This window comes from Humulus lupulus, chromosome 8, assembly GCF_963169125.1.
Source record: "Humulus lupulus chromosome 8, drHumLupu1.1, whole genome shotgun sequence".
NCBI lineage: Eukaryota > Viridiplantae > Streptophyta > Magnoliopsida > Rosales > Cannabaceae > Humulus > Humulus lupulus.
In genome coordinates this window covers 106,533,717-106,560,157 of record NC_084800.1, presented here as the reverse complement: position 1 = coordinate 106,560,157, position 26,441 = coordinate 106,533,717, and the positions used below count along the sequence as shown (strand labels likewise).

At 32.2% G+C, this 26,441-nt stretch overlaps 3 protein-coding genes across 4 annotated transcripts; 1 reads left to right on the top strand and 2 right to left on the bottom strand.

Moving 5' to 3' along the window:
- Positions 1-4,490: 4,490 nt before the first annotated feature.
- On the top strand, positions 4,491-6,314 carry LOC133798274 (protein EARLY FLOWERING 4). 2 transcript variants are annotated; one of them, XM_062236515.1, is made up of 3 exons: positions 4,491-5,001; positions 5,294-5,350; positions 5,949-6,314. In XM_062236515.1, the coding sequence occupies exons 1-2, from the start codon at positions 4,614-4,616 to the stop codon at positions 5,299-5,301; spliced, it is 396 nt and encodes a 131-aa protein (XP_062092499.1). In that variant the 5' UTR covers positions 4,491-4,613; the 3' UTR covers positions 5,302-5,350; positions 5,949-6,314. The 2 variants fall into 2 exon arrangements, with proteins under 2 accessions (XP_062092499.1, XP_062092500.1); XM_062236516.1 differs by having other exon boundaries at positions 5,835-6,314.
- On the bottom strand, positions 6,242-8,948 carry LOC133798273 (peptidyl-prolyl cis-trans isomerase CYP19-4-like). The gene is made up of 8 exons (XM_062236514.1): positions 8,733-8,948; positions 8,551-8,613; positions 8,389-8,461; positions 8,106-8,153; positions 7,981-8,004; positions 7,620-7,802; positions 7,431-7,506; positions 6,242-6,611 (listed from the first exon to the last, which is right to left on the bottom strand). The coding sequence occupies exons 1-8, from the start codon at positions 8,808-8,810 to the stop codon at positions 6,473-6,475; spliced, it is 684 nt and encodes a 227-aa protein (XP_062092498.1). The 5' UTR covers positions 8,811-8,948; the 3' UTR covers positions 6,242-6,472.
- An 8,902-nt stretch (positions 8,949-17,850) lies between these two features.
- LOC133795914 (protein FAR1-RELATED SEQUENCE 5-like) lies at positions 17,851-18,906 on the bottom strand. The gene has a single exon (XM_062233382.1). The coding sequence runs from the start codon at positions 18,904-18,906 to the stop codon at positions 17,851-17,853; it is 1,056 nt and encodes a 351-aa protein (XP_062089366.1).
- Between the last annotated feature and the right edge of the window lie 7,535 nt (positions 18,907-26,441).

Genomic DNA, 26,441 nt, shown 5'->3' with positions numbered 1-26,441 from the left:
TTCATATCGAGGTCAAACTATCAAGGTCAACCCATCGAGTCCAATCGAGTCCCATCGAGGCATACACTTCATAAATTAAGTTTTATGTCTCTATCGAGGTCCATCGAGTCTCATCGAGGTACTCATTGTTCCTAAAGTCTGAGATTTTTATCGAGGTCCATCGAGGACCATCGAGGTAGCCATTTTCCCCCTTATGTGAGGGTTTTATCGAGGTCCATCAAAGCTCATCGGGACATATGAGGGTTTATCGAGGTCCGTCGAGGACAATCGAGTCCTATCGAGGCAGACAAAAAACCCAGAAAAAAAAACCAAGAAAGGAACGAAAATTCATTTCGACAGTGAAAAATTATAATAAAACATGAAGGCATACATAGATCTGTTCGAAATAGCAAAATCAATGTTGATAAACAAGTTTCCTCACTACATATAACAAATATATACTTACCCATATGATTTTTGATCTGAAATCCAAAACAAAGTCCTTGCATTGAAAGGATTAACAACTTGCTCTGAAATAACCTCGAAAATTTGTATAGATTAAGCTGCCTCATTTTTTTTGTGTACAAGAGCTTGAGAGATAGAGATGGAAAACGTGAGAGATAGAGAGGGAGAAGACAATGGGAAAAAAAGATAGGAAAATTTATGATAAGGGTATTTTTGGGAATTCAAAAAATACTAAAATAAAAATGTGATTTTTTTTTCGCTTGGTATAATTTTACTATACTGTATCACTAAATGTATTAAAAGTCAAATTTCTCGCATAAAAATACAAAAGTTGGCATCCAATTCTGAATTTTTAGTCCTAAATTTTCTGTGGCGCTGGCTCCAACTTCTTCAATGATAAATTGTAATTGTCCAAAGATTCCTAAAGTGGGATCGATAATGGAAAAGTGAAATTAGCACTACTTTTTGCTTTTGCATCTTTAAATGTGCCCTTCAAAAGGGTTGATCTATAAAATAAAAAATGTGAAAATTCTTTCCAAAACCATTACGAGTGGAATGTTCTAATTTTGAGTGTGATTTTTTCGTGAAGCAGAAAAAAAAAAATAATGATATTAAAACATTACACATTGGCCATTTTTTTTCTAACTTTGGTGGACCATCTTATATTTTGTGTGCACATACTATTATTTAAAAAAAAAAAATATCTTCTATATAAAAAAAAAAGTGTAGATAATGAAAATTCATAATTTTAGCTATTTGTTTTATAAATTTTAATGAAATATTTTAAATATTTAACATAATATACATTTAAAACTAGCTAAAATAGATATTTATTAATTATATTAAAATAAATTTAAATATTATAAAATATATTTAATAATTATATTAATATAAATTTAAATGTTATAAAATATTATTTTGATAATAATATATAATCCTAATTTTTTATTAATTATATTAATATGAGTTCAAATATTATATATAATAATATTTAATACAAAATTAGATATTTAATTAGGGATGTAAATGGGGCGGGTCTGCCCCGCCCCGCCCCGCGAAAATTTTGCCCCGGCCCGGCCCGATTAATTTCTTGGAGCGGGGCGGGTCTGCCCCGCCCCATTTGCCGCATTTAACTTTTTTTTTTTTAAGAAACATTAAATTATAATTTTAGAATTTTCCCTAAGCTTAAATATTATTTTTTATTGTAATCTTTATATTTTACACTTGGTATCAACTACACCATCAAATATTATATTTTGTTTTTTTATTTTAACATTTACAAAATAAATACAAGAATAAGGATGAATTATATAAAACATATATTTCAATATTTATAATTCTTTCTAGTCTATATAGAATTAAAAATATTCTAAACCACATATAAAATGTCAATTTTACTTACTATGTTTATAAGTAGCATGAGAAAATTGAATTAGAGTATAAAAAAAAAAAAAAAATTGAAGCGGGGCGGCCCCGCCCCGCCCCGTTTAAATTCCTAGCGGGTCGGGGCTGCCCCGCCCCGCCCCGAATTCTGCCCCGTTTTTACCAGGGCAAAGATGCCCCGTCGGGTCGGGGCCCCGCCCCGCCGCCCTATTTTGCCATCCTTATATTTAATACTTATATTAATATAAATTTAAATATTATAAAATATTATTATAATAATATATAATACATAATTTTCTTAATTTTTATACAAAAAATTATCATTTATGTTTAAATAAGTTATCATATTATATATAAAAAAAATCATAAATAATATTTTGGTTTAATTTTTCATTTAATATGTTTATGTTATTCTTTTATATATAATATTGTTTATTTATTTAAAATTTATATGTCAATAATACAATTTAATAAATATAATTAATAGATTTTATAAATAAAATTAAGCAAACATGTATTGCACAGTATAAATATATTAAAATTCTTAATTTCTTATGAAAAACAACAACTTCTTGTACTGAATTATGTCTGATTGACCTATTAATAGATATTGAGAAAATTTATCGAACCAATAGAGTTAAATAGTAAATATGTTTATGTCAAAAAATCGGATTGGAAATAAACTTATTGTGTACAAAAAAATCTATGTTTTATTTTTTATTTTTTTGGTTGGTAAGCAAAGGAAAAGATAAGAAGGATGTGGTTTCTTCTTTAAAGTTATTACTTCAACTTCAAGCTAGAATTAGCTACAACCAATTATCAGACTTTATTTTGCTTTGTGCATTTTAAGTAATGCACATTCGTGATTCAAATGTGAACCTGTATTATTAATTTAGAGTTTCCGACCATGTTTGGATGGTGAGATTGAATTAAAAAAATATAGAATAATTAATGAGTTGATCATTTGCCAACATTAAACTAGAATAAAATAGGTTGGATGCAAATTAGTAATTCATTTTTCTTACCAAAGAAATACATAGAGAAGAAGATTGAATATAATAAAATTATGCCAAGTTTTTCAACGGGATTAAGTTGTCCCAAACTTGGAAGATTATTTAGATGGTTGAATTATTTATTTTATTATTCTCTCTAATTTGATAATAAAATTATAATCTAATCCTATCATCCAAATAAGGCCTTAGGCCAACTGCAATCACACGGGATTACGGCAATATATGCCGTGGAGAGCACAAATCCAGCTCCAACCCAACTCCAAAAATACTCGCATTTACCCGTTTATGAACAGTGCCACGGCATATATGCCGTGCACTGTTCACACGACATACATATATATATATATATTTTATTAAGATAAATTTATTTATATCTTATATATATATATAAACATAAGAGTATTATTTGGGTTTATATTTTATGTTGGGTTTTTTAAATTATAAATACACATATAATTTAATTTTTTAAATAAAATTTCAAATATTTCATAATTAATATTTTATATAATTTATTTTAATTTGTGTGAAAATTAGTTTAATTTAATTAATATTTCAAGGGTATGTTATGTTTTAGGGTTAATTGAATATATTTTATTTTAGTAGTGTAATACTTAAATAGGAAAATGTAATGTGTTATTATAATTTTCAAGTTTTAATATTTATGAAATAAGTTTCATGTAATTAATAATGACATTTTTATTTAATTGATTAATTAAATAAATAAACGATAAAATAATAAAATAATAAAAAGAATATTCTATTTTATTAAAAAATAATATAATAATAAATAATATATTTTTTGGTGTAATTTTTGGTGTTGTGATTGGAATGGAAAAAAAATATGGTGTTAAGATTATTTAGTTTTTGTGTTGGTGCAACACCATAATAGGGTAATGAATTGGAGATGCTCTTAGTGTACCCACCAAAGCACAATGAGACACATATAGCAGAATGAGTATATGATATAATATATTAATTTTAAAATTATAGCACACAATTTTTTTTTAAGTAATAAGTGATATATAAGGCTTTTTTAAAATTACATTTTAACTATAATAAAGGATAGCAAAGAACGAAATATAAAAATAATACTAGCATCATTCCTTGTAAAGAGTAACCATAAAAAAATAGCTAGCTAAATATAAAGAGTTTCATGGTTGAAATGAGATTGAAAAACAACTCTTAAAGTTTAGCCAAGTAGAAAGATTTAATTGCTCTAAGTTAACAAATTTACTCTCAATTTGTTAAACAACAGCTACTCTACAAAAACAAATTGAAATGAAAGTCGAAAATATATTCGGTATTTTTCATTTTAATTATGATTGTAAAATATCAGTGTAGATTCCTGTCCTGGAAACTGCTTTATCCTTTCTCGTTGGAAGATATTTTAGGGAAGACCTTTTTTTGCCTACGTGGCAGAATATTTTTACTTTTTCCACCTTTTTCTTCTTTCTCTCTCTTCCATTTGGATTGCGATATGCTCTGGCATTAGATATTTATCTCCACTCCACACTTGCCCACTTCCAATCATAGCGCGTTTAAACATTCTCCTCCTATGGACATCTGAGTGTAGTTCACGCGCATGTAAAATAGCGTACATTCACCAGCCAATGAATCCTAATTTATATATATACATTAGTCTTGACCCCTCGTGAGTCACCAACTCTCTCTTGACCAAATTACGAGAAAGGACAAAAGAAACTCGAAAAAATGTGTTCCCATGGCTAAACCGACTCTGCTCCGGCAACCCTAGCTTAAGTTCTTCTTTCTCACATGAACACTTTCGATTCCTTCTCTGCCGTAGAATCGAGCATGGAAGACGAATCCAACCACCGGAACCGGAGTAGGATCCGGGCCCGAACCCGATCCAAACCCACCGCGGCCTCCATTGTCGTCTCTGATGGAGAAGAGGAGGATGGTGACCCCGAGCTGTGGAAGAACTTCAACCAGAATTTCGGGCTGGTCCAGACGGTTCTGGATCGGAACAGAGCGCTGATTCAACAGGTCAACGAGAATCACCAGTCTCGAATCCCAGGCAACATGGTGAAGAACGTGGCTCTCATCCAGGAGATCAACGGCAACATTACGAAAGTCCGTTCGCTCTACTCCGACCTCGGGTCCAACTTCACAACCTACTTTCACGACAACAAATCTCAGAACGGCAAGCCCAACACCCTTCATGATCATCATTGATATTCGTTTAAAAAGTTTTCAAAACCATTGTGTTTTCATTGCTGCACTACTATTCCTATAATCTGTCGAAAGTATCTTCTTTCTGAATAATCATGTTGTCTTTTAATAAAGTGAGGCTCCTGGGTGTAAGTCCTTGAGCTAATTAGAGAGAGCCCACATGGATATCTATATTTATATTTGTATGAACTGTGTTTGTTGCAATGTCTGTGTGTCCCCTGTTTGTGCTAATATTGTGTAACCCTTATGTTGTGTTTTAAAAGGAGGATGAAGTACAAGACCCTCTTTGGGTTTCCTCATCATTCCATAGACGTAATAAGGTATTATTTGAACTATTAATGTTGTGTTTATTTTTAGTTTCCTTTGTTTGATTATCTAGTATCTCTGGTACCTGTAATAATAATAGCAACTTATTGCTTTGTTTCTGATTTAAAACTTAATTATACTGAGATTGGAGTTAAAAGATACTACGAGTTTTGTCTGTAATTGAGAAAGTAACAATTGTGGGAGCTTTTCATGACAAAGCCCACTTTTTGGTAAGTAATCTGATGTCAGTTTGGAGGTCTTAGTGTTTTGGGAGTACATAAATAGAAATTTTTATAAAAAAATTTAGATTCATATACTTGATATGGTCTGCTTTGTGACCGTACAACATGAGTTTGACAGTTGAAATGGAGTAAGTTTCGAATGAAATTCCACGGCAGACAGATATTTTTGGTGTGGGTGTTCCACTTATTCTGTTGGACAAAGCAAAGACCCTTTGATTCTTATCTTCTGTTGTGTTTATTTGTGTTGCTTTACAAGGGTTAGGGCGGATCACTATGGGACTTCTAACTTTTCTGTTCAAGCCGGTAATGAGGTATATACTCTTGTTTGTTCATATTCATTGCTAACGAAGTGTATTGATATTCAAATTAGGTTTGGAGTACTACTTAACGCGGAAGAAGTCTGTTCTTAAAGGCGAAAGATAGATTGGTGGACAGTAGATTAAATTAATGTCGATTATGTAATTGAGTTAGGACTAGACTTTAAGGAGTTCAAATAAGTGTTGGCAATGGTAAATATAAGTGCCTCATATGTACTGCTCGGAACTCCTTTTAGACCAATATGAGGGAGAGGATTCAACGTTTTCCCCATGGAAGAAATTATTCAAGATTGTTCAAGATCAAGGCTATGTCTAATGATAAATAAACCCGTATTTGGGAATCTCGGAAGCAAACTGTGGACCATAATAATATACCTTTAAATTGAAGTTTTTCCATACAAAAAGTGGAGAACAGATCAGATCTGATTCTAAACATATTATATGATCATTTATCAAGTGAGCTATCTTCCAAATTTCCACTGTCCATGCATGGACAATGGAGCTCTTTTCATTGAACATTAAAACATGCATACAAGTAATGCAAACAAGCTCCTGTGACTATTTTTTCAACATTGAATTATAGAGGAAGTTCACCACTGTCCGAAATAACAACTCTGACCTTCGGCACCCCGTTGCCGCTTCCTTGGGCTTCAATCTTGCGGACAATATCCATACCAGAAATTACCTTCCCAAAGACAACATGGTGCCCGTCCAACCTTCACAAAGAAACAACTCCACTTTTAAAACTTGCAAATAATGTCCTACGTCTCTTAACTTATATGCTAAATGCGTATGGTTAATGAACTCATTCTAACTATACAAGCAAAATTAAAGAGACTCAACGATCTCGCAGATTACAAAAGTTATTCCCCGGATCATCAACCTGGTTGGCCTAGTTTATGGCTTTTGAGCTTTAGGTTTCTTAAAAACACTTTTTTACGAAGCCACTTCTTGTGGTTTCAAGTTTCAACTGGAAGATATTTCCTTTAGAGTAAAAGCTCAAATTAAACTCACAATCGGGCCTAAAAATAGCTTTTAAAAAGTTAAAATCCAAAATTTAACTTTGAGAAACTCTCCCAGCCAAGCCTATAATAATTAGGCTTTGCTGGTTGGGAAATTTACAACAATAATATTAAATTTTATTTAGCAATACCTCTATAGAGTTATAATTTCTCAATTCGAATACAATTAATTTTGTTTCAAAGCTATTCTTATATATAAGTTTTCCTGTATTTAAAAAAAAATAATAAGTATTAAGTGCAACTATTAACAAAAATTTGTATTACTGCCAAAAAAAAAAAATTGGTACTTAAGTTCTCCTATTTGTAAATATGTGATATTATTACCATCAAAATTAATTTGGTATTTAAATGCAACTATTAACAAAGATTTTGTATCATTGGCGAAATATCCCGACTTTGGTTAGACAAGAAAAAACTTTTCCTACACTACTGCCACAATCAAGAAGCCCGGAACTTCCAAGTTATGCTTTGAAAGTGGAGATGCTCTAACAATTATAAAAAGTTACCACTTACCAGTTGGTCTTGACAGTAGTAATGAAGAATTGGGAACCATTAGTGCCTGGTCCAGCATTTGCCATTGATATAATTCCTAATGGTGAACATAAAGAGAAATTTTAGTAATGATAATAAGATGTTCTTTGAACAATCACCATTTTAGAATACAAGAAGAAATCGGTCAAGCAGAAGGCCTTTTCAACTTGCCTGGTCCAATGTGTTTTAGTTTGAAGTTTTCATCTGCAAATTTGGCACCATAAATCGATTCTCCACCTCGTCCATCGCCAAGAGTAAAATCGCCTCCCTGAATCATAAAGCTGGGAATAATTCTGTGGAATGAACTCCCTTTGTAGTGGAGAGGCTTTCTGCTCTTCCCAGTTCCTTTCTCCCCTGAAATGACACGGCTGATCAAACTCGAAATTAACAATATTGAAGTTGTAGCTTCCCCACTACCAAAGAAGATTATAAGAAAGCCAGTAAATAATCATAAACACAAGAGGTCTTCAATATGCAAAATGAAAACAGACATTCGAAGAGGAGGGCATCAATTTACTTGGCTACCACTCACCAGTGCAAAGAGCTCGAAAATTTTCTGCATCAACATGTAAAATTGGTTACTAAGTTGGACAGCAAGAGAAACTAGATTCCAACAATGTAAGAAAGATACTACTTTCATTGTATTCAGAAGCCTACCAATGGTTTTAGGAACTGTTTTTCCAAAAAGGCCCATGACTATGCGACCTGAAAGATGAAAAGAAGTGTTGATTGTATAATTCATGACAAGGGAAGCAAGATCCAAAAATCTGTTCTTCTCAATGACAAGAAACCAGATTTTAAGTAGGCATTGAGTTCAAATGGCAATTGAAAAAACCAGACTTAATGATCTCATTCCAACAATTTGTTCAGAACCAAATACAATAACAAATAAAATATGTTTTATGTGCAAATTGTCAACCAATATCCAAATTATCCATACCAATGGGCTTCCCCTCGATCTCAATATCGAAAAAAACTTTGTGAGTCACTTCTTCCAAATCCAAACTCGTCTCCTGTTATACACCCAAATCAAAATAATGAGCATTCCAATTTTCAATACCAAAAAAGGGTCCAAATACAAAGACAAAGGCATAGAAATGACCTCATGAGGCTCCCTTTTAACGACAGCTTGTACAGAAGCCACTTTGTCGTCGCTTAATCTACTCTGATATGATATCAGTCACCCAAAAATTAAACTGAGAACAATCATCATAGATCATAATAAAAAGGGGATCTTTTTCACAAACCCATCACCCCTCAAAATTAAGATAGCGAAGAAATTACCAGAATAAAAACCAAGGTTGTAAAGAGGAAGAGAACCCATAAAAGAGCTGCTAAAACTATCCTCCTTTTGGTCGCCATCTTCCAGCAAAAGTAACCTCTTTGTCTTCTCAACTAAAAAACCAGAGCTTTCGCTGGTGCAAAACTTGTTTGTGTATGGGTTGATTTCATTAGTCGGATTTGGTCCCAACAATTAAGATGTAGTTCGTAGTTTGTAGTTTGTACTAATGGTCGTTGTGAGTCCAAGTAGAATAAAGCTAATATTTGATAAATTAACTTCGATTAATTGATAAAAAAATTCATTCAAAAAATACCATAATATAGTTTTTTTTTTTAATTTATAAGTTACTTAAATATTTATTTTTAAAATAACATGAAAATTTTCATAACATTTTTTTAAGTCAAGCCTGGACACATTTATAAATACATACTTATAAGTCTGAACTCATTTAAAAGTAATTTGTAGCACGTTTACTTCATTTTATATATATATTAATTTATTTTTATGATATTTTTTAATTATTATTTAAATTTTAAATAAATAAATAAGATCATATATTATAAAAAAAATGACACAAATATATTTAAAAAATTTAACCCAAAATATTATCTATAATTTTTTTTTAAATTAATAATATGATAACTCTTGTTTTTTTATCTAAACAAATTGCTAAACCAAGAATGTGTTAGATACACACTTTTTACATATAAAAATATGTACATTCTAGTTTTAAAGTAAATTATTTGATATTATTTATTAGTTTGAAATTTAATGTTCGTAATAATTTAAATTTTTATATTTTTGATTGTTTTGGTCTATATATTATAAATGGTAGCTCTAGTTTTAAAATTAATTTTTTTTTCTAATTTACTTTTAGAAAAAAATATTCAATATAATAAAATATTAAGAAATTTTAAATTAAAACTATGAATTTAAAAAATTTATTTGATTAAATTTTAATTATTTAATTTAAAAAAATTAAAGTGAAAAAATTATATATGAGTATATTATTCAATTAATAGCTAGAACAATTAAAATAAGTAATTTTTCATAAAAAAAAATAAGAAATATGTATATTTATGTCTTATGTCACTATTACATATATATTTGGATAAATAAAATACATTTTGTGACAAAATAAATAATCAATAAAAGAAAGAAAAGAATAAATTTAAACACATAAATCTTTTTTTTGTTAATAATTTTGAAGACATAATTGATAGATTAATTTAAATACTTTAATATAAAATATTAAAATATGTGGTGAGAAATTATTATGACTCATTTATTACTTTTTATTTTTAATTTATTTACCTTATTTAGATGACTTTATTATTTTTTTAAAATATATTTATATTTACCTTATTTAGATGACTTTAAAACTAAGTGTATTATAAAATAATAAAAAAATATTTAATCTAACAGAAACCAACAATTTCCGTTAAATTCACATTTATAATATATAAAGATACTAGGTGCAAGCATTGTGCAATGCATATTTGTTTAGTTTTATTTAAAAAAAATTATTAAATATATTTATTAAGTTTTTATGATTGTCATATAAATTTTAAATAAATAAAAAATATTATATAAATATATATAAGAATGGCATAAACATGTTAAAAGAAAAATGAAACCTAAACATTGTTTATAGTTTTTTCAAAAAAAAAAAAATGATAACATTTTAGATCATAAACTACACTCTTTAATGTATAAAACATTTATAATGTTATTCAAATCACACATTTATGATTGGAGAATAAACTTGTTTATTCTTGATAGAAGGTAAATGTTATTCTAATTTCTTATATAGTTACACAATCATACTATTTGCACACACAAGACACCTATTTATAAGTTTTTTGTTATTTAATATAAATATATATTTAGTTAAGTTACTTTAGGTAATAAAAAAAAATGTATTTTCTTTATAAATATAAATGATAAATGTTTTAATAAAATTAAGATTATGTATTCTACATTATTATAATAATGATATTTTATAATATTTGAATTTATATTAATATAATTATTAAATATCCAGTCTTGTATTAAATATTATATGTAATGCCCCAAATTTCCTAATATGGTTTAATGGCTGAATTAGTAGGCCGGGAGGACCATAACTGTTTAATTATGCCATTAAATGAATATATGCATGTTTATGAGAGTTATATTATAATATGATGTTAAATGCATGCATGTGGGTCCGCATTTGTTTACAGGGGTATTTTGGTAATTTGGCCCGTTGATGGCATAATTGTATATTTGTGTTGCATGTCAATGATATATTGTGAGGCCACATTATAATGTGGATTGGTTCGATTTATTCGGCATGAGACGATCTTTAAGTATAATTTATCGGTTTGGTCATAACAGGCTTAAGCTCGGGGCTCGGAGTGAGTCTCGGGGTGTTTTTAATGATTAGAGCATTACCGAGAATTATAGGGTAACGGGATATGAATTATTGGTGTTTGAGATTAGCGGGAATCAGAGAGCGTTAATTATAATTAACGGTATAGGTTGGAAATGACAATTTTTCCCTTGGGAAGGCTTTAGAAACTTTTAATGACCTAGGGGCATTTGGTTTGGATTTATATGAAACTTTAGTTGGCTGTAGAAAAACAGAACAAAACAGAGCAAGGTTTTTTCTCCTTCTCGTACATCATTCCCTCTCATTTCACCTTTGGAGTTTTTGAGCTCAAAGTGAGGATTCAAGCTAGGAAATCAAGGAGTTGAGTTCATAGAGTTGGTTCAGCCATTGAAGGGGATTTAATCTCAAGTTTGAGGTGAGTTTCAGCCATAAGTTTTCTGGTTTTACTCTGTTTTCCTTTGGTTTCCAGCCTATGATTTTATTGAGGATAGCTTGGATTAATGGAAGTTTTGATTGATGTTTAACTTGGGTTTTGATGAGGGTTTGATATAGATGATGTTTAGGGGTTGGATTGAGTGTTTGGATGAGGTTTGGAACTGGTTTGAAGGTTTGGTTTCAAGGAAAAACGCAGGGGAAGAAAGTTGGTGCTTGCTGGTTTGTGTAAAGGGTCGCGGCATGGCTATGGTGAGCCACATCCTATGTTGGTTTCTAGGGTGGAAATGCCTCTGTCAAAGGGGTGAGCCACAGCCCATTAGGGCATTTTTGGCCAGAAATGAGTTTTAGCTTGGGGATTCAAGCCTTAGGCCTCAGGATCGATCCTACTACCCGGTTTAGTAGGATTCGATGTCTCGGAGGCTAGGTTTTGGTTTGGGACCTTCTGTTATTCATTTTCATTGATGAACCCTATATTTTGGTTATGACCAGGTAACCGTCAAGGAATTAAAAGATTGATCGTTCTCAAGGGTCGTTCTTATATTAATTTTCACTCAAACCAGAGATAAGAAAATAATGTATGAATACAGTTGCACCCTGTATATGTATATGACATGCTTGATTTGTTATTGAGGCACGTTGGTTGGTAAATGTGGACATGGATTGCATATTAAATGCTAGAGAATGTTACTTACTTGTCTATGGCACTGACTACTCAGGGACACTGACCTAAGGGTCAGAAATGGCATAGCGTCATGAACGTCGAGCCAAATGAAGATTAGATCTAATCGATATCAGCATTGAATGGCTTTATGGCATTAATGCTGGACCGACCCTAAGGTCGATGAACTTATAAGCGCTTGGCTAGTCTAAGACTAGTTACTGAGAGCCAGGGCATAAGGCCTAGGTGACTGCTTGTCACGTGGCTAGGGAACGATGTTCCATAGATATGACTCTAGAGTCATGAGGAAGGCTATGTTGGTGACTAATAACCATGCACCTACCCTGTTAAAGCTAGTGAAATGTTCACTTGTCTGATTAGCCCTGGTGATCCTATTGTCACATGGCTAAAGGGAGCTGTCCCCATATTTGTGACTTCTGCTACTGTCACCTATTCGTTTAAACTGAAAGTCTTGAATAATTGTTACGATCATGGTTGATATTATATCATGTTATATTGTTTTTTCTTGCTGGGCCTTGGCTCATGGGTGCTATGTGGTGTAGGTAAAGGGAAAGAGAAGCTCACCCAACCTTGAGTGGAGAGCTTAGGTGGTGTTGTGTACATATGCGGCCGCTTGACCACCACGGCCAAGGAGTTCTCAGAGGGACTAGGGGGTTACCCTATTTTTGCCGCTTAGGTCGGCGGGGATTGTAAATTTGAAATAGTAGCGACCATTTTGTACTATAAACAACTTGTAAACGTTTTGAATGGCTCATGAGCAGTTTATATACTTAATGAAATATATCCTTTCCTCTTTATTGGTTTTTCACCTTAGCCTGTTAATAACACTTAGATCACGTTTTTAACCAAATGACTCGGGTAGCGGGTCAAATTTTCGGTTCACTGTTCACCGTAACTGTTCTGGGGTAACCAGGGCGTTATATTATTATAATAATGACATTTTATAATATTTGAATTTATATTAATATAATTAATAAATATATTTTTTTAATAGCTTTAAAAAGTATATTCTGTTTAATATTTATGATATTTTGTTAAATTTAACATAAAAATCGGTAAAACCAAGAATTTCCGTTATCTACATACTTTTTATGTAGAAGAGATATATTTATATAATTTAACTCGACATTTGAATCAAAATCTCATAAAAGAAGGTTATAGAATATAGGTGTTGACCAGCGCTTTGGTCAATGACACTGAGTTCATTTATACTACGAAATAAGAATTAAATGAACCGAAATCAAGTAAACGACACAAATAATTTTATAGTGGTTCGATCTCAAGAGTTGGTAATAACCTACGTCCACTTACACTTGTATTTATCAATGAAGTCTCAGGCTCAAGATCAAGATCAAGAATAAACAAGATTCAACTGAGTTTCTTAAGCTGAGACAAGAATACAATTTGAAGGGTTTTGTATGTAAAGTGCTTATAAAAGAATCTCTTATCTTTTCTCCTTTAATTTTCACATATGGTTAAGATTGTATGAACTCCCTATTTATAGAGAGTCGTAGTGGCTTATGGGCCCTTACAAATTAAATCGAGGCCCTACACGTGTAGTGTGGGATTAGTACATTCAGTTACAAATTCAAATAGCATGAGAATAATATAATTTAAATATCAGTTACATAAATATCTTGGGATATTCATTGGTATCTCATGAAATCCGGATCTTCAGGTGAAAGTGTCCTGCTCATCGAGCATGTCTTGCACTCTGAGAAACTTCACGGAATGGTACTAGCCTGCTCCATTATTGAGCAAATTACTTGAACTTTGTTGAATAAGCTTATATATTTTGATGTAGTCCTCTCGAGCAGCTACTCCTATCGACCAACTTTCTGAATTTAATGCGGTGTAATATCACGTGTCTCTTTCTTAGATGTCACGTTATCATGTCCAAATTTGGGTTAAACAATAGGGATATTTGTGGCATAAGTACCTAAATTTTGGGATTTGTACACGGCATAGACCCAATCTTTTTTTTTTGCGGGAAAAGACCAATGTCCATAAAATAATAATTTTGTCCAGTTCTGCCTGCTTATCTCCGTTAGCGCTGACGAGACCAACACGTGTCACTTCATGATTGGTCCGATTAAAGTTTATTATTATAATTTAATTATAATTAATTTAAAATAGAAAAAATTGATAAAATCTTATTTTAAAAAAATTAAACCAAATAAAAAAATTAAGTGTTCTTCCTTTCTTCTTTTTCCTACACTTTCCCACTAACCAAACATAATTATTTTTTCTTTTATGAAAATTTAAATCCCAACCAAATAATAATCAAGCATTACAAGAAGAAATCTAGCACCCTAACTTATATCCAATCAAAATCTAGTACTACAAAGAAAAATAAAATTAGAACATTCATACCCAAATATCAACCTCCAAAGAAGAAAAAAACCCATTTTTTCTTGTGTTTGGTTGCCTAGAAACAACAAGAAAAAAAAATTCAAACCAACAACCAACCATGCCATATACCAGAACTGAAACTTGGAACTGGTGACGTTGTGCCCTGTGAAGAACACCTGCAACCCAGGCAGAACCCCCACCTCCTTTGAATTCCCCGGTCCTCCACCATCCCGAAGCCTTGCCTAACCCAGTGAAGAACACTTGCAACCCACACAGAACCCCTACCTCCGTCGAGTTTCTCATTCCGCTTTGCCCATCCCAAAGCCGCCCAAATCTTTGCCTTGCCTATCCCTCCTCCTTGCTCATATCTCCACCAAGATAAGAGGACTCATAGAAGTTATTTGGCTACCCAGCTCTTGGTGTCTCCAACCATCGCCCGAGCTTAGTGTTGTAAATTTGGGCTGGGATTTTTGACATGGTACGAAACCGCCACGAGTATGACATGGCACGCAAAAATATGAGCCTGGGCCTAGCACGACACAATGCTGCATATTGGTACGACACAACACGAAAAATGTGGGCTTAAGCATGGCACAGCAAGCCCAAAGGCACAACACGCAAGTACAAACATATTAGCTCGAAGGCACGATACATTAGCATGAATATAAAAAGGGTATTTTAAGAAAAAAATATTTATTAATTCATATGTTTAGTTAAAAAAAATCTTAAATCTGAATTTTTTTAAAAGAAAATCTAAAATATTTTAAAAAAACCACCCCGTCCAAAGAAAGAAATGTATATTTTAAAAACTATAAATATATATATATGGCCTTGGATTATATTCCGTTCACGGAACGGTTCAGTCATAAAATAGTCAAAGGGGGCCCCAATTTGTACTACAATTCGACTGACATTGTAACACTATTTCTGAAAAAAAAAGTGAGGCTAAATAGTGTAGTTTGTCCCATCGAACAGTTAATGCAACTGTGCAAGCCACCGGAGATAACCGGTTTTATATTATTTTATGTGAATAGTTACACGTTGGGGGTGGTTTTCTGGTAATTGTACTTCTTGAACTTTTGGTCTTTTGGTAATTTGTAGCTTCATAACATATTTGTTGTTTTTTTACATTGACTGTACATTTAGTACATTCTTCTTACTATTTTGCACATTGTTTATGATTTCGCAACACATACTGTTTAACACAGGTAGATGGGCCAGTCCGAGTCCATGAGCACGACCCAAACGAAAAGGGTCTATTACAGTGAAATAAACTTTAAAATTGAGATTTTTTTTTATTAGGCCCAAAGTTATGAATGGGGCACGTACGATAAATTTTTGTAATGAAGATGTTTTATTTAATATATCTTCCCCTTTTGTTATGTTACCAGCAGACAAAGTAGTGATCAATTAATATATCAGAAGACGTAGTATTGAATATTGTAGTGAAAAGTTAGTAAAACAATGAGGACTGCTAAAATCAAAACTAATTAACACTTTTTTTTATCCTAATTAACGATAAAGATAACAATATTATTAGTTTACTTAATAGAATAATATTGGTAAATTTGTAATAGTAATAAACAAGTTTGGTGAGTTGCATTAACGATGAAATTTTTGTTATTTTTTTATCCTAATTAATTACCTAATTCATATTAATATTATGCTTTAAACATGGTTTTAATGATTTTATGCCTATTTGGTGAGAAGCATATATACTTTAAGCAATCAATTAAAAAAGCTAACAAAGTTACTTACTATTAAAATCTCGTAAGTATAGATAGTAGGCTCGAATGTACACGATATGATTAAGTAAGTGTAATTATGTCATATTTTGTAATCTTTCATTTTAATTGTGAAGATGAATATTTTTACTAATTTACTCTTTAATGTACAATTAATGAAATTTCAATAATAATGATACGCATGGTATATAATGAAGGGAAAGAAAAGAAACGATTACAGTCAATTTGTTATCTAATTTTATCAATTAGAGTGAAGCGTCACTAAAAAAGGAACGTATATTTAGGATTGGCCATTTGATTATCATTAATGTACATTTCTAAAACATTACAAATATGATTGAACTGCCATAATCAATAATTTTTTACCATTAAAACAAATATACTATTTAGCTACAATTTGAATTCACTTACATTAATGCAATTGTTATACTAATTCAGCCACCTAAACCATCACAAAATACTTTAATTGTTAAGTAGGACAGAAAGCCTACGAAAATAGACACTTAATCAATTTGCACTATCATTCTGTCATAAAGTTCGATGGTCATCTAGATTCGTCGAATTTAGCCGAATGCTAAGTTCTCTTACTTGGTGAGGGTTGTTGACTGTGAGGAAGCGGTAGACCGACCAGCTGAGGGCATGTTCTTCGATTGTGGTCTGCAGAATAACAGTTCGAACACTTCCTTTTAGTTTTAACGGCTCCATCCGACATATCTATCGTAACATTGTCCCTATTGTTTCTTGCATAGGCGGATCCTTTAGTTCTACAAGGTGTTGGGTCCCTGGTAATGTTTTCATTTTCTTGATAGGTTTTATATCGTCCCGAGTCATTGTCACCGGTGTTTGATTCCAATGGAACTGCATCCTTGAACATTGCAGTTAGTGTTGCCACTTCTTGTTTCGCTTTGGTGTAAGATTGCTCAGACTTGGAAGCGTAATAGCTCAACAAGTTTGTATCCAAAGCGAGGGATGCCTGCCTAGCCATTTCAAATAACTGTTGCTTTTCTGTGGAGTGTTGCTTTAGTTCGAGGGGGAGGTCTGCTTTTGCATTCTCACTCCACCGTTTCAGCAGGAGAGACTGTGGTACTATCTTCATATGACGGTATTTCATTACGGCCCAAATATGTCTACACGGATAGCCGTCTGTCTCAAAAAGCAAGCAGTGACAGGTGAATGTCTCCTCTTGTGGGGGGCAATGAACGTTGTATACTCTATCCTCGTGTTGGAACTTTGACAAACTGTAGGAGAATGATTCACCGTTGTCTTCACAATTGTTGACAAAGTACGCATGTTCCGCTTTGATTTGATCAGCCACTTTATAGTACATATTTCTAGTGTACAATTTGGCACACTGCTCATGGTACGTCTTAAGAGCATTTTTGGGACCTGGTATTGGAGGACTACTGTGTCGACTATTGTAATCATCTTCTCTCTCGACATGACTCAACTTTGTCATAGCAACGTCAATCGAGGTAACGAATTCACGGAGACTATAACTTGCATGTAGGAATTTTTTAATACTTGAATTCATGGACTCACATCTTTAGGTGCCATGCACACAACCGATGAGTTGCATTTGGGAAGTACTTGAAGACAACATTTTTGATAGCTCCATCTCCATCTGTCACCACAACCTTTGGTGTTACATGATTGTGGCATTCAATAAATTTGTCAAGCAACCAAAAGTAAGTTTGCTCATCCTCGGAGTTAAGCAGTGCCATTCCAAATATGCAGGTCTTGAAATGATGATTGACGCCCAAAATAATTGTCAGGGGTTTATTATATTTTTTTGTCATATATGTTGTGTCAAATCCACTAACCTCACCGAATGCGACGAAATCCCGTCGAGAATATCCGTCCGCCCAGAATAGGTTCCCCAATCTGTTGTCCACGTCACATTGATATTGAATGAAGAAATTTGGATCCCTCTTTGACAGACAATCCAAATATCCCAAAGCACCATCTGAATCTGTACATCTTTTCTCTTTTCTTTTGACATGGGCGACCTTGTTGTAAACGTCTCGTAGCTGGCAAGGCATCCTTTCGTACCCACCAGACTGCATTGCCAAGTGGGAGATGATGTGTGAAGTTCTTATCCCAACTTGGTTCATTGACCTCACTTGAGCAACTAGTGTTTCTGACACGGAACGGTTTGATCTCAGAAATCGCAACTCATCTAATGCTGCCTTGTCATGGTTGTGCAGAGGTTGGAATTCCTTGCAAATCCACGGACCCTCATCGCCCATCATTACGACTCGAAAACTAGCTTGGCAACCAGTCCTAGTAATAGATGTTTTTCGTTTGCTCCCACCGGCCTTGTCAATTTCCATGTGTTTGCGGAAACCTTCTTTTGAACATACCCATTTTCTCATGGTGATGTTCCCATTTTTTTTCCGTACATCTGCTTTGCGGACACTGAAGCCTACCCACAAAGAGTATGTGTAATAAAAATCCTCCCACTCTTCAAGGGACTCCAAGACCTTTCCCTGGACATCCTCCGTCTCAATATCATTTGCGAGTTTCTCAATCCCCAAAGATTGTAGTATATTTTCCCAATTTGATGTTTCTTGCAAACTTCCTACCTCGTCCATATTTAAGTTAAATCTGGGAAAGAAAATCCAAGTTTTAGGAAATATATTATGAATAGAGTTATTGTATGTTTTACATAGCCCATTATACATACAATTTGACATGTAAAGTCAGTCGATATTGGTGAAAAGCTTGATATTGCAAAGGTGTGTAAAAACATGGCACAAATGTGAAACTGGATTTTGAAAACAGAAGAAAATTCCTATTATTATAATTTTTCCTTATTTGGTTCCCATAGAAAATGGGAGACATACCCAATTAAAGGAAATGTGAACGTAAATAATAAAGGCCAATGCATTTTCAAGTGTAAGATTTATTTGGGCCTTCCATTGATATTGAGGAGATTAAACAATAGGCCCAGTAAAATGAGCTAGTCAATATATTGGAAGAATTTCTAATGATGAGGGAATGTGGGCATTAATAGACTTAAGACAAGTTTCCTTTGAAAATAAAAAAGAATTTAAATTGATAATAAAACGATTTTTTTAACTAAATTAAAATTTTACATCTAAACTAAGTGATTGTTTATGACAACCTTGAAAGTTACGCATGTGCATGTGTACAAACTTTGAGTCATGAAATTGCTGTTTAAAAATATGGTCAGTTTCTATTACTTTAATTATAGCCCCTATTTGGTTCCCACATAAAATAGGAGACATACTCAAATTAAAATAGTGTCAACATAAATTTAGTAATGGTCATGGAGAATAAAATAAAGATTATGCTCACCTTGTTCAAGGAGATTCGTGCACTGAAACTTTTGAAGGTGAACTTGGCATATCCTCCAGATTTTGTTATATTCTATTCAATTGTGAACACAAAATGTGCTGTTGGTTAAATTTTAAAGTTGGGGGATACAGGTTTTTATCCAAGCAAGTTATTAGGTAGATATATTTATTGGGACATTTAATGTTGAATAAAGTGTACACCTTTTTTAACGAGGCCCAGTTGATGTTTTGGGCCACCTGAAATATATGTTTTTAATGAAAATATTTTATTAAACAATTGACCCTTATTTTTCCATGTATGTTTATCCTCTAATTTTAGTTGTTACTTGATTTAATTTGTAAACTTTGTGTTGTCGACTAGTGGTTTCTTGTGACTTACAATAGTTAAAACAATAAATCCATTCAACATATTTTATAATGTAAAATAGTTAACATTTACTAAAATCTAGAAACTAACCACATCACCACAAAGTTTGTCATAATGACATTTTCGTACAAGTACACACAATCATTTAATATCCATACTACATGGTATTTTTAATTCAACCACAACATATTGAAATACTAAATAACCTAAGAGACCAAGTAAGGTTATCTGAGTTAAGACTCCAGCAAATACAAATTAAAAATACTTAACATAGTGAAAATGGGTTGATGTGGGCTTCATTGTTTGATAATAGTTGTCGGATCAATCAACATTGTCCAAGTTCAAACATGCGGCCATACTCAATTGATTGTTCATATTATCGACCACTGTTTCAATACCTTTCATGTGCTCATTTGCAAGATTGGTTGTCTTTGTTAATTTGTAGATCAAATCTGACAAATCAAGCAGGAGGTCTCTTGCTTCCTTAGAAAGTCTATAGGCCTTATTCCTCAGCCTCCTCTCTTCATACAACTTATCCTTAAGAGTAGTGCAATTAGAACAATTAACACACTTAACAGAAACACGTTTGTATTTAGTCGAGATTGATGAAGCCTTCATCCTTGACGATCCCGGGCTCCCGCAATGCATCGGGCATGCACTGTTTGGAGTACCACATTCTCCGGACGACATAATTAATTTCAGGGGGAAAAGTTGTCTTCTTGGTGGTTTATGCATAAATCTCTAACCAATAAATGCACTATACCAACCATCCATTATATAGGTGTTCATTTCGTGTAGTCTGATTTTTATTAGTCACCAAGTATTATTCACATACTATTTGACCCATACTTTCAATAGTAAAATGTGTCTATGCCATGCCACATTAAATTAAGTGGACCCTAAAAATGTAAGGCCACGGCATGGGAAGTACTGTTCACAAACTATTCTGCCAATAGTTTCAATAGTAAATTAGGTGGCATGACAGTCCATTGTACATTGAATTCTATGGACCCACCAAATATAAGAACCACCAAACTAAAAGATTTTGTCCTCATTCATTGACATGACAATCTGAATTAACATTTTATTTTTAGATACATTCATAACAAGTTTTAATAAAAATAATTATTTTCTATTGTGGTCCTTATTATTCACTACTAATAATTAAAAATTATTTTATAACGACTAAAATTTTGATATATTCTAATTTATAAAAAATATTTTTTAGTCACATTTTCAATAAATTAAACGATATATTTATTGCCAAAGAGTTATTAAATATTTATGCTTAATTATATATTCAATCACTAATTATTTTTTTCCTATGATGGTATTATGGTTGAAATTAACAATTATATAAATGTTTAACTATAATTTAGACGTTTATGCAATCTTATTTGTAACATGTTGCAAGGCCCAATGAGAAGGAAGGAGGTGTTGGCCCTTGAAAGAGCTAAGCCGATTTGGTGGGGCCATGATTTTATTTTTCTATAGTGGGATTGGGATTGTGATTGTGAGTGAGACCCGAGGCAGAGCAAGAAGCAGTCAGAAGAGGAAGAAGAGAAGGTGCTGGGGCAGTGGATCCCACCATACGCATATGCAGTGGTCTTGGGTCGTTGGCCCCACCTCGTCACCCAACTTTAGGGTAGGCGACAGACATAAATGGGCCACTACCAATGTAAATGGGAGAAGTCATACTTTTATGGAATGTTACAATTTATGTGTCTTTCCCACAACTGGTACACCTTAAAAGTACACATATCGTGTCTGGTACAACCCAAATTTTTTTTTGTTTAATCATCGTTTAGGTATTTTAAGAAGTGTCAATGTACACGTGGAAATTTTTCACAAAAAAAAAAAAAAATCAATACAAAACTCTTAATATTATTTTAATTTTTTTAGGTCCATTAATATGATTGCTTCATGGAACTATCATACATTCTAAAAAGGGGAAATAGTAGGATCACACGGATAACCAACAAATGAGGTTAAGAAGTAAATATCATTAGGCCAACTCCAATGGGGGGAGATTGCTTAAATGGTCACATCAAAGCTTAACCAATCAAAAAAAAGAAAAAAGAAAAATATATATATATATATATATGAAGGCAACGTTGCCAAATTTCTTTTGAAATAATATCTCCACCTCAGCTTTCAATCTCCACCTTTGACCACCTGTGACAAATATTTAGGCATAGCAACTCCCATTGGAGTTGGCCTTAAGAAACAAAATATGTAAATAGTAACTACTACAGTACCGTTAGAAATAGCATTTAATATTTTAAAAATTATCTAATAGCTAAAATAGAGATTGTCACCCACCTGGATAGTAGAAACATTATAAACATATTGAAATATAGTTAATAATAACCATACTATTAAAAGTGGTGTACCACCAACTTAAAATTGTACTTGTTCGAATAACATTAATAAAGTTTTGTGTACTAAAAAACTAATTATATATGGAATAGTAAAAAATCAAGTCAAGGCATTGCACACTGCCTTGGCGGCACTCCTCTCAGCCAGTTTTTTGGAGCACTCTTCCACTCCTTCAAATATTCTACCTTCTACCTCCACACGTGAGATAAATGTAGGACAATGATCCGGGCCAGATTTTTTTGTATAATATCTTGGCAAGCTCCAATTCATTTTTTGGAGACGCTCTTGCAAGATATTTTTCCACGACACGTCTTTTTCAAAAGATGTGTAAGGAGACCTACTACCATGGGAGCTTGATGATGACCCTTAGTTTGATAAAGTGGGATTTAAACATTAGGGTTGAGAAGTAAATAATATGAAAAACGTAATAATTGTTTAAAGAAAAAATATATTTGACCCTTTATATATTTAAAAGTGAGTACCTCCATTAAATCCTGAAGGCTGAAAGTTGGCTTTCTCAACAAAGAGGAATCCATATGCAATCCTTGCTACGTCATTCATAGCTTCCTTCTTTGTGTTAAATGTCGCGGGCACACGAAATGCTTCATCATTGACTGTGACGGAGGCAGCAAACATGGCTTTGTCAGTGGACCCATGATTTGTGCATACGTACAAGGGAGATGGTAATTGATTTTTTTGACAAAATTCATTCAATTTTGTTTTATAGGCCATGTTGAATGAAGGTAATAAGTTTATGAGTTTTGAGAGGTACTACTTCAACACACTTCCCACTAGCACTTATGAAGTATTATTTTGGCAATGATGGTCTAAACCATTTCGGCTGGAATAATTTCTATAAATAGGTAGAAAAAATATTAAAATATCATGTCTTTCATTGTAGCATTGTTGACCAGATATACGTGCTATATTGTCTGTATGTGCACTTTTTTAATGGGACTATTTTTCTACACATGTATAATTAGTGAGATCACCCAAAAGGCATGAAGTAATTTTAAAGTTCCAACTCACAATTATATTTTAAAATAATTGTGAATTACCCTTGCATTGTTCCAACAATCTACATCAGTGGATTATAAAAATATGATAAACAAAATTATTAACTTTCTACCCTCCTAGAAAGAATGATTTTCTTATTTGTTAAGTGAACATTAATTGTGGTAGTTATTTAATATATTCCAATATTTTTGTAACACTGTAACTTTTTAACTATATAATAAATAAGTTCATGTAGAACAACTTTTATTTTTCCCACAATCTTCAAATTCCACTAAACAAAACATAAAAATAACCCAAAAAAAAAAACAAACTTCAGAAAATATAAATAAAGCTTGAAACATGTACAATATAAAAGTCTAAAACATATTATAAAAACAACTAAACATAATGAAGGAATGATTGTCTAGTTCATCCCCTAAATAGTTGTGACAATAATTCCACCAAAGTGTGGATATTTGTCTCCATGTCACGGAGCCTTTTCTCTAGCTTCTTCACAATTAACTTAACATCTTTGTATTAGGCCTCCATATCTAAATCGCAGCCCGAGACTGTGCTTGCTAAGACGGATACTGTACCATTGACCATGACAACTTCCTCATATTGCTTAGCCACTTGCTGGGATACTCCACATAGAGGGCAGTTATGGGAAGGGGCGGGTAGGGCATGGTAGTGTGGCTGGTTTGGACAATTTTCAGTGCAATTATGGTCCATTGGTTGAATATTAAAACAATTGTCTTCTTCGTTTGTTTGAGAGATTTCTCTAGACTCTTGGAAAATATGAGTTGAAAATGGCTAATGAATGCTCCATTTATAGGCCTTACCTCATTTGGGAAGGAAATGTGACATTGCAGATTACAAAAGTTTTGGAGTAGGTATGCTTTTCCAGAAAATTAAAATAAATCAAAACACATGTCAACTCATTGTAATTATTACCAACACATGTGAACTCATTTTGATTACACGGCATGCATACATTGAAACTTGACCACTCATACTTGTAAATAATCACATTTTATATTTTGACAAGTAGTCTACCCCTCGAAATCATCTTTATAATACAACACCGATTTAGAGCAGTCCCAATAGAGAACCGGTCAAAAAAAGAGCTCCATCACATAAATGTTTTAACCTTGCTACAGTACTACACTACATTTATAATATACTGTTCATACTCTAAATTATATTTTTATTAATTTCTCATACTTTCTCTCTCTCCTTGTCTCCTTCAAGCTCTACCTCCATTTTTTTTTTATTTAAATGTCTTTCTTTAGTTATTTTATATTAATTGAAACTAGCAACACAACCAAAAATTAGTTATGATTAATTTATTTAAATTGTAATTATTTTTTTCTTTTTTTATATATATACTCTAATATATATATTTTCTCTCTACAATATATTTTTGTATAACAAATCTTTCAATATCTTTAGTTATATAAATATTTGAAATAAATATTAATGTAAATATGAAGATATATAATAATATTATTAATAATTAGATAAATATTTGAAATCAATAAAAAATAAAATATTTAAATGTTGTAAGAAAAACATATTTTAGGTTATTTTATAAATTTGGATTAATTGAAAATAAAATAGTATTATATTTAACATTATGCATAAATAAATATTGCAAGTATTAAAAGATATATAAATATTATTGTAAGAAATAGAGATATTATTGAAAGTGATAGAAAATAATTAAAATTAATAAAATCTTAAAATTAATAATATATAAATGATATAGAGAAAAAAATAGAGAATCTGATGTATGGTGTAATGTAAAACTTAGAGGTAAAATAGAAAAAAATATGTTTTGAGGAGATATTTTAAAGGATAGAGTAGAGCACAAGTGCTCTTAGAGAGGTGAATTTAAAGTGTGTGAATTTAAAAATATCTTAATTCGTCCATATTTACAAACAAGTTTATTTCTAAGTAAACACATATAATATCAAGTTATAAAAGTTATCAGGTTCCATTCCCAACTCATTCACGTGTACCCTCCCATAACAAAAAAATATATTAAAAAAAGGTCAAAATGCACACTATAAGACTTACACGTCGGACCCCACCCTATAAATGACAAATAATTATATAACTACCCTCCTTGAATTGTCACTTCGAGTATAAGAAATCTATTAAAAAATTCAATGATTTTATTTTTTCTGAAAGGTCACTTCAAATGTAACATTTTGCTACCCACTTTCGTCTTGGCTATGTTTAATAGTCAAATTCTTCAGGCGGTTATGGTAATGTTTAATATTTGTTTTAGGTTTGAAACAACTATCTAGACAGTGATTAACACACTACCCTAAAAAACAGGGGTATTAATTTCCTTTCTACGTTTAGAACAGAAAAACTTATTCTGCCCCATTTATCGATTAATTTCCCTTCAATTCAATGTTCAACAAAATAACATAAATATCAGACATCAATAAAAACCATTATGCATTTTGAATGTCACACGTTAAATTAAAAAAAAACATAACAGTAGTTTACAATACAACAATTAAAAATAAAATTACAAACATAACATCAAAGGTGCTTGAACATTAAAAACTAAAGTAGAAAGACATCAAATTGAAGGAACATAAGTGGAACTACCTGAGTACAGGTATCACCCTTCCAGTGTATTATTGATAGCCTCTACAATACGAGCGAGTGCGTCGAGCTTCCTCTCCATCTCCTGAATGGCGGCTGATAAGGTGGTCATCTCGTTTGCTGCAGCATTATATTTTTCTACAACTTGTTTTCCCAATTTGATGATTTTGTGCAGAATGTTGTTGGATTGGTTGATCCCCTCAATTGACGGGCCGCATTTTTCACAAGGATTCAAGAGTATTGGATCATCAAACTCATCCTCGCCATTGTCGGACCCAGAATAACTCTCTGAACCCCTTCCACCTATGAAGACAGACATTTCATCATCAGTAGAGGGGTTATTTGGGCTCCTCATTTTTCAATTTTCTTGGCTAACAATTTCAAACAAATTGAGACAATATGAGGACGGTATTGTTTTTTATATAGTCTTTGAAATTTCCCAAAA